Genomic DNA, 14,898 nt, shown 5'->3' on the forward strand with positions numbered 1-14,898 from the left:
GCCCAGCAGCCCCCGAGGGGGACTAGGCACCTGCCTGGTGAAGGCACCTGCCACCGGCCTGCCCCGGCCTCGCCGGGCGTGGGGGACCTCAGGGATGCCCCCCGCACTAGCCGCCTCCACAAACACCACCGCCAGCAGCAGCAGCAGCAGCAGCAGCAGCAGCAGCAGCAGCAGCAGCAAGGCCGAGAGGCCGGGCCCGCGCCCCACGGCCTTCCCACGGAGGGCGCTGCCCAGGGGCTGCGGGCTAGCGCGGGGAGGACACCGGCTCCCGAGACTACGCCCCCACCTCCATTAATAAAACGCAAGGGGGGGGGGGTAAAAAAAAAAAAAAGCTCCATTTACCGACATGAGTGATCACTGTGGCCAGTCGCCGGCTGAGCTCCTGGGGGGCCATTTCTTCCTGTAACCAAAATAGCATTTCACCGAAAAGCCACTCAGTGTATAAACAAAACAAAGCAACAGGAAAGTGTTTGTATGGCTGCTAACGGATGGTGTTTCAAAAGCATCTCCTCCCGAGGATGCGATGCCCTCACACTCTTCCTCTCTCTCTTCAGGCACAAAACGAGTCACTCCCAGCCCAGGCCAACTTTCCTGGGCCGCTCGGCCAGCCCCGCTAGCCACGCCCAGCGGGGTATTGTTTTAAAGATTAAAGTCCAGTAGCTTTGCAAACGTAAAGTCTGGCTTTGAGAGAGAGGGAAATGGCAGTTTTGGAGGTGAGAAAAGCAAGTCGCCCCAAAGCTCGCCGTAACCGCGCGTCAGGCTTCCCCCGCCGAGGAAGCGCGTAGGTTTCGGGATTTGCGGTCCGGCTGGGTCGGGTCTTCGGCGCCGCCTTTCGGGAGGGTCGGGAAGAAGGATGCTTGGCGGGCACACGCGGAGGACGGAAGAGCGGAGCAGCGGAGGAGCGTAGGCGACAGGCTGCCTGAGGCCCCGGCTCCTGTGCGCGGCCCGCCTCCCGCCCCGCTGCGCGCCCGGAGCTCGGGTCTCCGCGCCCACCTCTCCCCGCCCGCCGCAGCGCGCACGCGCCCGAGCACCATCTGTTGCCAGGTGGAGAAGCTGCGCCCCTTGCTCTGCCGGGAGCCCGCGCTGCGGTCGCCGAAGTGGGGGCGACTCAGGGTCTGTCCTCGCCGCTGTGGGGGAGAGGAGACAGCAATTTCCGCGCTCCTGCCGGTGCCGGGGTTCTGAACGCCGGCCTCGGCCCCTCTCCTTGCCCGCCAGGTGTCTGCGGAGCGGCCGAGGCGAGAAGAGGGCTGACGGGGAGAGGTGCAGTCATCCCGCCAGGGGCTGCTGCTCGCGCCCCCGCCCCAGGGGTTGTCACACGCAGTTATCAGCGTGCACTGGGCGCACTCGCACTTGGAGCCGGGAGCGCGGGCTGTGCGCGTACAGGGCTGGGCACGCATGTGCGACACACATCTCCACCGTGTGGGCCTTTTCCTTTGTGCAACTACTCCAGGGCGCCACCGCTCCGTCTGCCACAGAGAGGCGCGCCAATGCTCCATCCTAAAAAGGCTCTGGCACCAGTCCCACGCGGGGCCCTCCTCCCTGTCAGCTCCCGGAGCGTCTTCGAGCAGCTATCCCGCTGCAATCGCTGTCACGCAGTTTCCTCAGGTGGCCTCAGATACTACCAGACAGGTAGCAAAAGACTAATCCAGCTCAGCAGAACTCCACGGCAAAAGCCTGAGCAAATGCGAATTTGGTCAGGTTGTTCTTCAATCCATTCTGCAATGAGGGAGCCTGATTGTCTGGTCAAAAGAATGCCAGGACCATCCCAGGTTCTGAGCCGATGTCAGGAAGCTCAGCTCTTCTCTTTGGCATGTAAAACGTCAGACCCCAAACACTCTGGATCCAATTTCTAGTAGTAGCCACTCATCCCAGGGGTTTGAGGACATTTGTAAATGCTTTCTGTAACAACTGTGGGCTGTGTCTAAGAGATGTTAGTCCACCTAGGGCCTGCGATTCATGTAAAAGGTTACTCTTTCCTTTGAGGTGTGGTCTCTTTACACTCCGCCTGCACAAGTAGAGCAACCATTTTCATAGCAACTTCTTGCAAGAGATTCAGAAAAGGGTTAAAGGCACAAAGAAGTACGGCAGCTTTGGATTGCATTTCCATGGTGGTTTCTGCCTATTCAAGAGTCACAAGTATTTTCGAGGAACCAAAACGCAGCGTTTCTTGATAGTGGTTCAGGAGCCTGGTGTCTGGTCAGAGCCAGCTGTTGAGCTTTGATCACTAAAAACAAGCACATTGCTAAGGAGACAGATGATGTGCGGCTTTCCAGACTTTGCAGATCCAATGACCTCAGCTTCCTGGGTTAGGCCTGGTCCTTATGTGTGAGAATCATGGAAAAGAGGAAGATAGGGAAGGGGCTAAGGAAGAGGAGGCAGGAGAAGCTGATGAATAGGAATGAGGGAGAAAACAAAAGGGATACAAAAGAAATCACACTCAGAGTGCTGCTGTCCTTTCCCACATCTGTACCTTCAGTCTTCAAAGGTTTCCATGGAGATGAGTTGTCTGAGTTTATGGCAAGATGTAGCAGGCAGTGCCTGTCCTCAGAAACCAATTCTGCCCCTCATGTGTAACGCATGCTTTCCCAGGGCCTCAACTGCTTCATGTGGGCTATGAGGAGGTGCGTCTGTGAACTCCAAGTTCCTTTTTCCAGTTCTGAAATCCTGTAATTGTAACTAAGAAGTTACCATTGATAGGACCACATAGTGTTCAATGCCTCCCCTTTCCCCCAAGAAAACAAACGGTCACTGTCTCCATTGCTCTTGTGAATATGGACATTCTTGCTGTGTTCTCTTCTTCCTGTCCACCATCCTCCTTTCCGAGCTTCCTATTCTCCTTCCTATTTATGATCTGTTTCCTGATTCTGACAAATTGCATTGCTCCCATATCTGGCAAAATCAAGGAATAAGCCAGGATAACCTGCCTCCTCCAGTGAAAGAATTAGCAACCAGTCACATCTGTTGAACATCTATTATATGCCCAGGGTTGTGATAGGTAGTGCCCAGTACAGCAACTGCCACTACCATATACTAAGTGACTACTCTGTGCCTGGTGCAATGGTAGGCATTTCACAAACATCATTCAAGCCTCAAAGCAACCTTCTAAGGGCTTTAGTCTCATTTTACGGATGTTGCTAGTACAAAGACAAAACTGTGTTACTAATCTTATGAACCTAGACCATTCTCTACCTTCAGGTAAAGATTTGCCTAAGCCTGGAAAGAGAAACCGTCCTCCACGCACTGCCAAGGTAGATTCCACCTCTGTTGGTGAACTCTCAGCACCACCTCACAATGAGGAGGAAAGAAAAATGACCCACTTTGGGTGACGCAGATGAGGGTGAGGGATGCCTGGGCCTCACAGGGTCACCCATTTGGGTCTAGACTTGTGGTTTTCAAGCTAGCAGAATCACCTAAAATACAGGTTTGGGTTTTTTGTTTGTTTGTTTGTTTGTTTTTTTAATACAGATTCCTGGTCCCCATGTCCAGAGATCTGACTCAGTAGTGTGGAATGGAACCTGAGAAATTTCTAACAAGTCCCAGGAAAACTGATGCTGCCGGTCCTAGGACTAGACTTTGAGCACCCTGGCCTAGAGCAGGGCTCTTCAAACTTCTTAGACTGCAAGCCACAGTGTGACATAAATTTTACATCATGTCACAGTAGACATATATACACATAATTAAAACAAAAGTTGTATGAACAATTTATTTTCCCTTACTACATGTGAAGCCCTGAAATACTTTCTATTCAACTTCATTTTTTAAAAACAATGGCCCAAATTGGGGAAAGTTGCATTTGGAAAGCAGGGTATTATAGTTATGTAAGAAAATGTCCCTATTCCTTTATTTTCTTTTCTTTATTATCTTTTTTTAGAGAGAAAGAGAGAGAGCGTGCACAGGAGTGGGGGAGGGGCAGAGAGAGAGGGAAAGAGAGAATTTTTTTTAATGTTTATTTTTGAGAGAGATTGAGAGCATGAGCCAGGGAGGTGCAGAGAGAAAGAGGGAGACAGAGGATCTGAAGCAGGCTTTGTGCTGACAGCAGACAGCTTGGGCTCACACTCACAAACTGTGACATCCTGAGCTGGCGTCTAAGACACCTAACCGACTAAGCCACCCAGGCACCCCAAAAGAGAGAATCTTAAGCAGGCTCCATGCTCGGCATGGAGCCCAATGTTGGGCTTGCTCTCATATCCCTGAGATCATGACCTGAGCTGAAATCAAAAGTCAGACACTTAAACAACTAAGGCACCTAGGCACCCCCTTATTCTTTTAGAGATGTATACAGAAGGTTTTAGGGATGAAACATCACTGTTTGTAATTTTACCTATCTTAGCGAAGAGAATAAATGAGATAAATACTGGGAAATGTTCATAATTGTTAAATCGAGGTGGCAAATGGGTTGTTTTACTACTATTTATTCTTTTTACTTTTATTCATGTTTAAATATTTTTCATAATAAAAAAGTTTTTTAGAATGATTGTTTGGACCTACTCAATTGCTGTTATGACCCACTGCTGCCAGCTGTTTGAAAAATTGTGTGCTAAGGCAGAGCCGAGGAAAACAAAGGGAGAAGAGGAAGAGAGATGGTAGAGAGGAGGGAAGGAGAGTGGGGAGGTGACAGGAGATGGAGGAGGACAGAGAGAAGTGCACTGTGGGAGGTGATAGGAGTCATCACAAGTGCCTCAAGGTAATACCCCTCTAAAGGCTTCTTCCTCCACATCCCACTCAATCTTCAGTGTACTTTCCCCATTGGACCCTGGGCTACTTGGCAAGGAAAATACCTTATTCATCTCTGTAAACCCCAGTTCCTGGAGCAAGCCCAGAATTAGAGAACATCCATCAGTCAAAGCTTCTCATTTCACAAAGGACTTGCACCTGCCTCAACATTGCAGTGTTGCCTCTTTCCCCCAGTGCTGCCTGCTAGGATAAACCTCTCTGCGCTAGGAGCCCAGCTGTTCTAATACATAAGACCACACTGGGATTCTTGCCTAAGGGGTCACACCATGTGCCATCTACTGCACAGCTGACCGGACAGGTGAACCCAAGAAAAGTGAAAAGTCACCTGGGCTCACACCATCCTGACAGTCATTCCACTGTCATCTGTGTCTCCTGAAACCAGGTGCCCCTGGCACAGGGGAGCGTGTGAGTATGCAAGTGCATATAGGGGGAGGGGAACAGCACCCCTGCCTCTATCTCTGTACTTCCACTCTCCTCCCCCATATATGTCCTTTCTCAAATTTAATCTATTGTCAAAATAATGTATTTTCTTTGCAGAACATATTAGCAAAGTACAGAAAACTGAAAAAAGAGGTAGGAAAAAGGAGAGATGGAGAATTGATCATAATTACACCACCCATAGGCACAACCCCTTCGAATTTTCAAAGTGTATTTGATGCATTATTTTCATTAATAGACTATTAGAGCAGTTTTAGGCTTGCAGAAAAATTGAACAGAAAGTACTGAAAATTCCCATAAGCCCACTCGCTCATAGCAGTTTCTCATATCATTAGCATCTTTTATTAGTTTGGCACATGTGTTACAATTGATGAAGCAATATAGATACATTATTATTAACTAAAGCCTGTATTTTACATTATGGTTCACTCTTTCTGTTGTACTGTTCTTTGGGTTTTGACTAATGCATAATGTCATGTATGTATTCACCATTGCAATAATCATACAGAATAGTTTCATTGCCTTAAAAATCTTCTATGCTCCAACGATTCATCCTCCCTTCCCTTCAGATTTGGGGCAACCACTAATATTTTTACTGTCACCATACTTTTGTCGCTTCCAGAACGTCATATAGTTGGAATCACACAGTATGTAGCCTTCTCAGACTGACCACCCTCACTTAGCAATACGCATTTAAGTTTCCTCTATGTCTTTTTATGGCTTGTTAACTCATTTTTTTTAACACTGAATAGTATTTCTTATATTCTGTTGTATAGAGGTATCTGTTTATTCATTTACCTACTGAAGAACATCTGGGTTGTATTCAGTTGCAGACAATTATAAATAAAGCTGCTGTAAACAGTGTGCACAGGTTTTTATGTGGGCTTAAATTCTTAAATCATTTGGGTAAATACCTATGAATGCAATTGTTGGATTGTGTGGTAAGACTATGTTTACTTTCGTAAGAAACTAAAACTGTGTGTGTGTGGTTTTTTTTTAAGGAAGCTTCACGTGGAGCCCAATCAATGCAGAGCGCAACGTGGAACCAATACAGGGCTTGAACTTATGACCCAAGATCAAGACCTGAGCTAGGGGCACTGGGGTGGCTCAGCTGGTTAAGCATCTGACTTCAGCTCAGGTCATGCATGATCTCGTGGTTCATGAGTTCGAGCCCTGTATAGGGCTCTCTGCTGTCAGTACGGTAGGTTCCTGTCTCCCTCTCTCCCTGCTACCCCCAACTCGAGCATACTCTCTCTTTATCAAAAATAAATAAACAGGGGTGCCTGGGTGGCTCAGTCGGTTAAGCGTCCGACTTTGGCTCAGGTCATGATCTCGCGGTCTGTGAGTTCGAGCCCCGCGTCGGGCTCTGTGCTGACAGCTCAGAGCCTGGACCCTGTTTCAGATTCTGTGTCTCACTCTCTCTGACCCTCCCCCATTCATGCTCTGTCTCTCTCTGTCTCAAAAATAAATAAACATTAAAAAAATTTTTTTAAATAAATAAATAAATAAATAAATAAATAAACAAACATTAAAAATATCTAAAAAAATAAAAAAAAGACCTGAGCCAAGATCAAGAGTCAGATGCTAAACCAACTGAGCCACTCAGGTGTCCCAAAACTACAAACTGTCTCGTAAAACCATTTACATACCCATCAACAATGAATGAGAGTTCTTGTTGGTCCACATCCTAACCAGAATTTGGTATTTTCAGCGTTTTGGATTTTGGCCATTCTAATAGGTATTTGTGATACATCGTAGTAGTTTAAATTTGCAACTACCTAATGACATATGATGGTGAGCAATTTTTTGTACACTTATCTGTACATCTTCTTTGGTGAGGTGTCTGCCCACTTTTTAACTAGGTTGTTTGTTTTCTTATTGTTAAGTTTTTAAGAGTTCTTTGTGGGGAGCCTGAGTGGCTCAGTTGGTTACGCATTCGACTTCAGCTCAGGTCATGATCTCGCGGTTTGTGAGTTTGAGCCCCACGTCGGGCGCTTTGCTAACAACTCAGAGCCTGCAGCCTGCTTCAGATTCTGTATCCCCCTCTCTCTCTACCCCTCCCCCACTCACACTATATCTCTGTCTCAAAAATAAATAAACACAAAAAAAAAAAAAGTTCTTTGTATACTTTGAATACAAGTCCTTGATCAGATCTGTGTTTTGCAGATATTTTTTCCCAGTCTGTGGCTTGTCTTTTCATTTTCTTGACAATGTCTTTTGCAGAGCCGAAGTTTTTAATTTTAATGAAGAACAATTTATCAATTTTTTTTCTTTCATGGATCATGCTTTTGCTGTTGTATCTAAAAGTCATTACTAGGGGTGCCTCAGTGGCACAGTCAGTTAGGCATCCAGCTCTTGATTTTGGCTTAAGTCATGATCCCAGGGTTGTGGAATCGAGCCCCGTGTTGTAGGATCAAGCTCTATGCTGAGCATAGAACTTGCTTCTCTCTCCGTCTCTTTCTCTGTCCCTCTCTCTCTCTCTCCCTCTGTCCTCCCCCATTCTCTCTCTCTGTCTCTAAAGTAAAAAATAATAAATAAACAAACAAATAAATAAGTATCATTACCAAACCCAAGGTCACCTCGATTTTCTCTTTTTTAAAAAATCTTTTTTATTTTTTTAATTTTTAATTTTTGTTTTATTTATTTAGTTTTGCTTTGATAGCTTATTTTTGAGAAAGAGCACAAGCAGGGGAGGGGCAGCGAGAGAGAGGAGACACAGAATCCAAAGCAGGCTCCAGGCTCTGAGCTGTCAGCGCAGAGCCCCACAAGGGGCTCAAACTCACAAACTGTGAGATCATGACCTGAGCCAAAGTTGGACACTTAATTGACTGAGCCATTCAGGTGCCCCTAGATTTTCTCTCATGTTTTCTTCTAAAAGCTCCATAGTTTTCTGTTTTACATTTAGGTCTATATCCACTTTTGGATAATTTTTGTTAAAAATGTAAGGTTAGTGTCTAGATTCATTATTTTGCAGATGGATGCCCAGTTTTTCCATCATCACTTGTTGAAAAGACTGTCTTTCTTCTATTGAATTTCCATTGCTCTTTTGTCAAAGATCAGTTGACTAAAGTTGGGTGGGACTATAACAGGGCACTTTATTCTGTTCAATTGATCTATTAGTCTATTATTTCACCAACACCATGCTGTCTTGATTACTGGATAAGAATGTCTATGGTCGCTGTGTATGTGTATGCATCAGATATATGTGTGGTTTATTAGATTTTGTTATCAGTGTTATACTCACTTCATAAATAGAATTTGGAAGTTGTCTCTATTTCTGTGCTCAGGATAGAATCAATAGCAACCAACTTATCTGTTCCTTAAAGTTTCTCAGTAGAATTCTCCTGTGAAATAATGTAGTCCTGATGCTTTTGTGGATGGAGGTGTGGGAAAATACAGTTCTCTGACAACATCTATTTATTCTATGGTAACCAGTTTACTTAGCTTCTATCTTTTCTGGGATATTTTGATAAATTATATTTCTTGTAATTTCATCTGTATTATCCAGATTTTCAAATTTATTACACAGAGGTGAGTAACATGATCCCATACAATTCTATGAATTTTTTGTGTAAGTTATTTCACCTTGTTTTTATTTTGATTGTACTTCCTCAGGCTAGCCAAGTGTCTATTCTTATTTTTTTTTAGATCTTATATTTATTAGTACTCCCATTTCTGTTTTCTAAATTATGAATTGCTTCTTTAACTCTTCCACACAACAACCTGCACATGGGTATTTATAGCAGTTATATTCACAATTGCCAAATTGGAAGCAACCAAGATGCCCTTCAGTAGGTGAATGGATAAGTAAACTGTGGCACATCAAGACGATGGAATATCATTCAGCACTAGAAAGACATGAGCTACCAAGCCATGAAAAGAAATGGAGGAAACTTAAATGCATATTGCTAAGTGAAAGACATAATCTGAAAGAAGTGATTACCTCGTGAAAGCTGTAAACTTCTTACTGTACATTTCCAACTATATGACATTCTGGAAAAGGCAAAACTATAAAGACAATTTAAAAGATCAGTGATTGCCAGGGGTTATTGGGGAGAGAGGAATGAATATGCAGAGCACAGAGGATTTTTAAGGCAGTAAAACTACTCTTGGATATATATGGTTAAAAATTCATCTGAACTCGCAAAAGTACAACACCAAAAATGAACTAAATTGTAAAATATGGACTTTCAGTGATTATGATATGTCAGTGTAGATTCATCAGTTGTAACAATGTACCACTCTGGTGGGTGATGGTGATAATAGGTGGGGGGGCTATGCATGTGGGGGGCAATCTGTTACACAGGAAATCTCAGTATCTTCTCGTCAATTTTGCTATGAACCTATAACTTCTGTTAAAAACTCTATAGACTTGCAACCAGAAGATGAGTAAGTTCTGGAGATCTAATGCACAGCATAGTGAACTATTGTTAACAACACTGTGCTTTATACTTCAAAGTTGCTAAGAGACTAGATCTTAAATGTTCTCACTATGCACAAAAAAAATAATTATGTGACTTGATAGAGGTGTTAGCTAATGCTGTGGTGGTAATCATATTGCAATATATAGATGTGTCAAATCAACACACCGTACAGCTTAAACTTACACAATGTGATGTGTCACTTATTTCACAATATTTTCAAATACCATTATAGAAAAAAATAAAGTCTATTTAAAAAGTCTGTGATTTCAGTTTTGAGGCGATTAAGAGGGCTTTTGTAAGTATATGTTTTTCACATTCTTGAAAACATAAAATTGTGTATTCTTAGCCCATATCCCTTTATATTCTAAACCAGCTACCTTCCCTTCTTCCCCTCAGAGGCTCTAAAGCTTAAAGGTCGTGGGGTGTTCCTTGTCCTAGAGCCTACGAGAGAGAAAGAACCCCCCGGACCACAGGAGGACCCACCTAGCCGACACCCAGGGTCCTACGAAGGCTGACAACAGGGCCGACACCTCCCCACTAGGCAGACCACCTACAGGGCAAAGAAACCGATTGGCCAATCGCCACTACGGAGCGCAGCTCTGTTCTGTGATTGGCTTTAGCGGTGACGCCCCCTCCTGAATTGCTTGCTTGGATTGGTCCATTTCTTGGCTCTAACCTGGACGGTGGCCAGAGGAGGACAAGAGACTTCCAGAAAGAATGGAGGGATGGTTTACGTGACATATGAAACGCAGTCGCACATCAACAAGAAGCCGGGCTTCGGATACGTGGCCACGGCCTCTGTGGTGCTGGTGCTGCTGATGGCGACTGAGAGGAACCGGAGGGGAGCGCCCCCCCGAGCCCGCGGCTGCCGCCGAGGTAAAGGTTGCTTTCCCGCGCAGGGGCGGGGGATGTTTGGCCTGCCTGAGCAGTGGGAGGTGAGGAGGGGGAGGAGGACTGGAGGGACCCGGGAATCTGCTTTCAGTCCCACCCCCCACCCCCCGCCCCCGAAAGGGCATCCTCTTACACCTAGCCCTTTCCTCTCCTCCCCCTCCCTGCGTTCACCCTTCAGCCCACTGACTGCCTCAGTTTCTCCATTTGGGGGGTGGAGGACCGTGGAGCTAGGCTTGCCGTTCTCCATGCTCCCCTCGCCATGGAGTTGCCAGATTTGGCAATAAAAACACGAGACACTGGATAAATTTAAATTTCAATCAACAAATAATTTTTGCCTATAAATATATCCCCAATATAACGTGAAATTTTGAACTGAGCATGTTGTTTTTTTATCTGGCAAACCTAGACTAGACTAATACTTGTACACCTCCTAACCATTTACAGCGTGCTCTCACAGCAGTCCCCGTGTGGGGAGTGTTGTTGTAACCCAAGTTCTGAAGAAGCCTGAAGAAGACTTGCCCAAGGTTATGCAACTAGTGGGTAATGAGGCCAGAACACCTTAAAAACCCATTTTAGTTCTGCTGCCCTTCATCAGAAGAACACTCCTGGGGAGTTCGTTCTTATTGTTGGAATTAATCCAGTTAACAAAAGCAAACTTATCCTTCAGAGGGCTGGAGAATAAGTTTATATTCAAGTTCTCCTCTACAGCATTTATATTTTAGGGAAGAAGTAACTGTATTAAGCTGTCAAGGAATATTGATTTGCTCTGTGATGATTAAAGTATACTTTATAATGACTACACAATGGCATATCATTTGGCTTTGATGTCAGTGGACAAAGTTATACTCATATGTATTGCAAAAATTCCATACATCGCCATAAAAGTAGGGATTAAGTGCATTTGGCATGTAGAGGCTAAGAGCTCGAATTCTGGAATGAAACACACCTGGGTTTAAAGCATAGTTCTGTCACTTTGATGGCAGTAGGCAAGTTATATAATCTCTCTGGGCCTCAGTTTCCTCTTCTTTAAAATAAAGATGATAGGGGTGCCTGGGTGGCGCAGTCGGTTAAGCGTCCGACTTCAGCCAGGTCACGATCTCGCAGTCCGGGAGTTCGAGCCCCGCGTCAGGCTCTGGGCTGATGGCTCAGAGCCTGGAGCCTGTTTCCGATTCTGTGTCTCCCTCTCTCTCTGCTCCTCCCCCGTTCATGCTCTGCCTCTCTCTGTCCCAAAAATAAATAAACGTTGAAAAAAAAATTTTTTTAAATAAAGATGATAATAATTGTACCCACTTCATAGGATTGTCAAGTGCCTGGGACATCAAAAGTAATTTTAGCTATTAGCTATTACATTTGACCGTTAGAGTGAATCTTTGGCATAACATTCTATATTTTTAACTTTTAAATTTTTATTTCAATTTTTAAAAGGCCAAACAATTAAGAATGTTATGGATATCTGAGTTTCAGTGAAAAGAAATGTACTGTTCAATAATAGATAAAGCAAGTATTTTAGATTGTAATATACCAATTTTACCAAATCAAATATCTATAAGCTGGGCTAATAAAAATATTTATGTATCAGTTTCATTCATTGTTCCCCATGCATAATTTTATATTATTTTTATTTTCATTGTGTTTTAAACAGAAGAAACATTACCAACCACTATGGGAGAGAAAATAACTACAGGATAATGGGTAAAGCTAGAAAATAAGTTTACATTCAGTGGTTATTTATGGTAAGGTAGACTTAGTATGTTTTAAAAGCCAAAGGTCAAGCCTTACAAGAGTTTTTTATTTCTTTGTATATGTTTTATTTCCTTAGTGTTTACAGTGTTAAAATAGTTTAATTGCAGACTATTCTCTAATATTCCTTTGGGAATTTTTCCTGGTTTTCCTTCAAAAAGCTACAAAACCTTTCCACCACCTAAAGAGAAATGTAGAACATAGATTGAAGTTCTAATCTTAGCAACTACTGTTTATTACCCAAGTGATTGTAAACAAGTCACTTATCATATCTGATCCTTGATTATTTGTAAAATCATAACCTGAGTTATGATTTGTAAAATCATAAAACCTGAGTCTCCACCCCCAAGGTTTATAAATGCTGTCAATTATTACCAGTTATTTATTCACCCAAGAAAACTGCAGTTGTGGATGGATCCAACTATTTGTCTTCTTTGTGCCTGCATCAAGCTTCCTAGAAGAGCTGGAGAAACTTGTGCACTGAGAAGACTTGACAGCAAAAGAAATTCATGGGAGTCAACGTTGCCTAGTCGTTTTGCACTGCACAGCAGGCCCATAGCGTTTCTCTAGCCACCTCATTCTTTCATTTTCTGCAACTGCTGTATCAGATTCTCTTCATTCTTTTTAAACCTCTGACATCCCTCACAAGCCATTCTCAGCAAATGATGTCAATGTTAATGAGGAAATAGAATTCCTGTGTTCTGAGCTTCCTGCCAGCAAACATTAATGTTTCTGCCCCACTGCCTGTGTCATCCTTGTCATATCATAGTTCACTTTGGAGTCCTGTAGTCCCATGGTAATGTAATAGAGCACAGGCTCTAAAGTGTTTTTCCTGAAAATGATATTCTCCCGTTCATTAGGGACTGTGATGTGCTTCTTCCTAGATTGTGGCCTGTACATCACACTGGCTTCTTACTCCACCTGTGAGGCCATCCAGAGTTTGAAGCCAGAAATCACACACACATCATTTAGCAACAGAGTGATCAATTTCCCGTCTGTGGGCTTCAGCTGGAGAAGCTTTCTGCAGGAAGCTCTGGGTCTTATTCTCAAGGAGAAAGCTGGGATCAGTGCTTTCAAAGTTCAGACATGACACAAGGTGCAGAATGCTTTTCTGTTTCCTCTGATTGTCAAGGATTTTTATTGAAGCCTCACTTAAACCTGCTTTTCTTTCTTTGACACCATTTTCTGCAGTTATGTTTTATTACCAAGTAGAGCTTTGCACTCATAAAGGCTAAATTTATTCGACTAACGTTGTAGAAATGGGTCTCTTTCACCCACACACTAGGTCTTCCTGCATCCTATGCTGATCCCTTCCAATTTATTTTGCTCGCTCCTCCTCATGGTCCTCTTGGCTGTGCCCTCCATATCTGCAGCCACTTCCTTGGACACTGGGACTGGAGATACAGCTGTGCCATAGGGGACCCTAGCTGGCTGGCTTGTGGTTTCTCCTTCTAAATCACACTCTGGAGATTCAGATGCCCTCGAGTTCCCATGATTTATTGATGAGTTATTTCCTCTTGGCTTTACCATCCTATGGTTGAATGTTTACCTACAGACTTATTAGTTGCCACTCATTAGTTGCTACCAAAGGATAAGGAATAGGATTACAATCTACGGATTTTTCATGCAAAGGTGGAAATTTGGATTTGCATATGAAATTTCCTCAGAAAGCATCTAATTCGGGTTTAAAACACTGTGCAGAACAAAGAAAACAAATGAGCTGCCAGTTTAAGACTTCTGTGGCTTCTCTTCTGTAAATTATGTTAATAGGCTTTTTAATAGGCTCTTATTTTGAATTTTCCACTTTTAATTTGAAATTATTTTAGACTTCTAGAAAAGTTACAAAAGTGGACAAAGAATTCCAGTATTCTTTACCTGTATTTCTCAAATGTTACTATTTATAACACATTTGTTTTATTCTCTGTATATATACACAATTGCACATATACTCACATAATGCTTTTTGAAGCATTTGGCAGTAAGTTACTGACATTATGCCTGTTTACCCCTTAATATTTCAGTGTGTGTTATCTAGAAATAAGGGCATTCTCTTACATCATAACACAATTATCAAAATAAAAAAATAACATTGATTCAATATTATTTAATCTGTAGACCTAATTCGAATTTCACCAGTTGTCCAACTAATGAACATCTTACAAAAAAAATGGCTTGTTTACTGGTCCAAAATATAATATAGGATCACATGTTGGATTTAGTAGTTATGCCTCTTTGGTCTCCTTCATTCTGGAACAGTTCCTCAGTCTTCGTCTTTCGTGATTTTAATAGGTTAGATGATGAAGTGATTTTGGTATCCGTATGCTTAATAGAGATCTCTGTGTACTAAAAATATGTGAGTAGAGGATGGTGTCAATCATTGAGAATGGAGGACAGTTTTTTAATAGAATATTCCCCCATTGTTTGTTTTCTGACACTTCTCCCCAAATAGATTCAGGCTATCCATTTGGGGAAGAGAAAGCACAGAAGTGATGTTGTGTTCATCTCAGTGCATTCGGAAGCCAGGCAAACTTTACTCTCAAGCAGGTGTTGCCCTGGAGGTGGCTCCATCCCACAGAAGAACTGTGAGATCAGTGTAGTCAGTCCTCAGGGGTGTCCTTACCAAAGAGGCCAGCACTAGTTTATTTACATCTGCACCATCAGTCATTGGTTA

The 14,898-nt window shown here is 43.4% G+C and overlaps 1 protein-coding gene across 1 annotated transcript in view; it reads right to left on the bottom strand.

The window, feature by feature from the left end:
* Positions 1 to 418, bottom strand: part of MCF2L2 (MCF.2 cell line derived transforming sequence-like 2) — a 257,039-nt gene extending 256,621 nt beyond the window's left edge. Inside the window, exon 1 of the mRNA XM_047100288.1 lies at positions 343 to 418. Coding sequence (XP_046956244.1) covers positions 343 to 418 — 76 coding nt within the window. The remainder of the gene's footprint in view (positions 1 to 342) is intronic.
* Positions 419 to 14,898: the final 14,480 nt, after the last annotated feature.

This window comes from Lynx rufus, unplaced genomic scaffold, assembly GCF_022079265.1.
Source record: "Lynx rufus isolate CCGP_SWC_20201006 ecotype Redwood Valley unplaced genomic scaffold, mLynRuf1.p SCAF_5, whole genome shotgun sequence".
Taxonomy (NCBI): domain Eukaryota; kingdom Metazoa; phylum Chordata; class Mammalia; order Carnivora; family Felidae; genus Lynx; species Lynx rufus.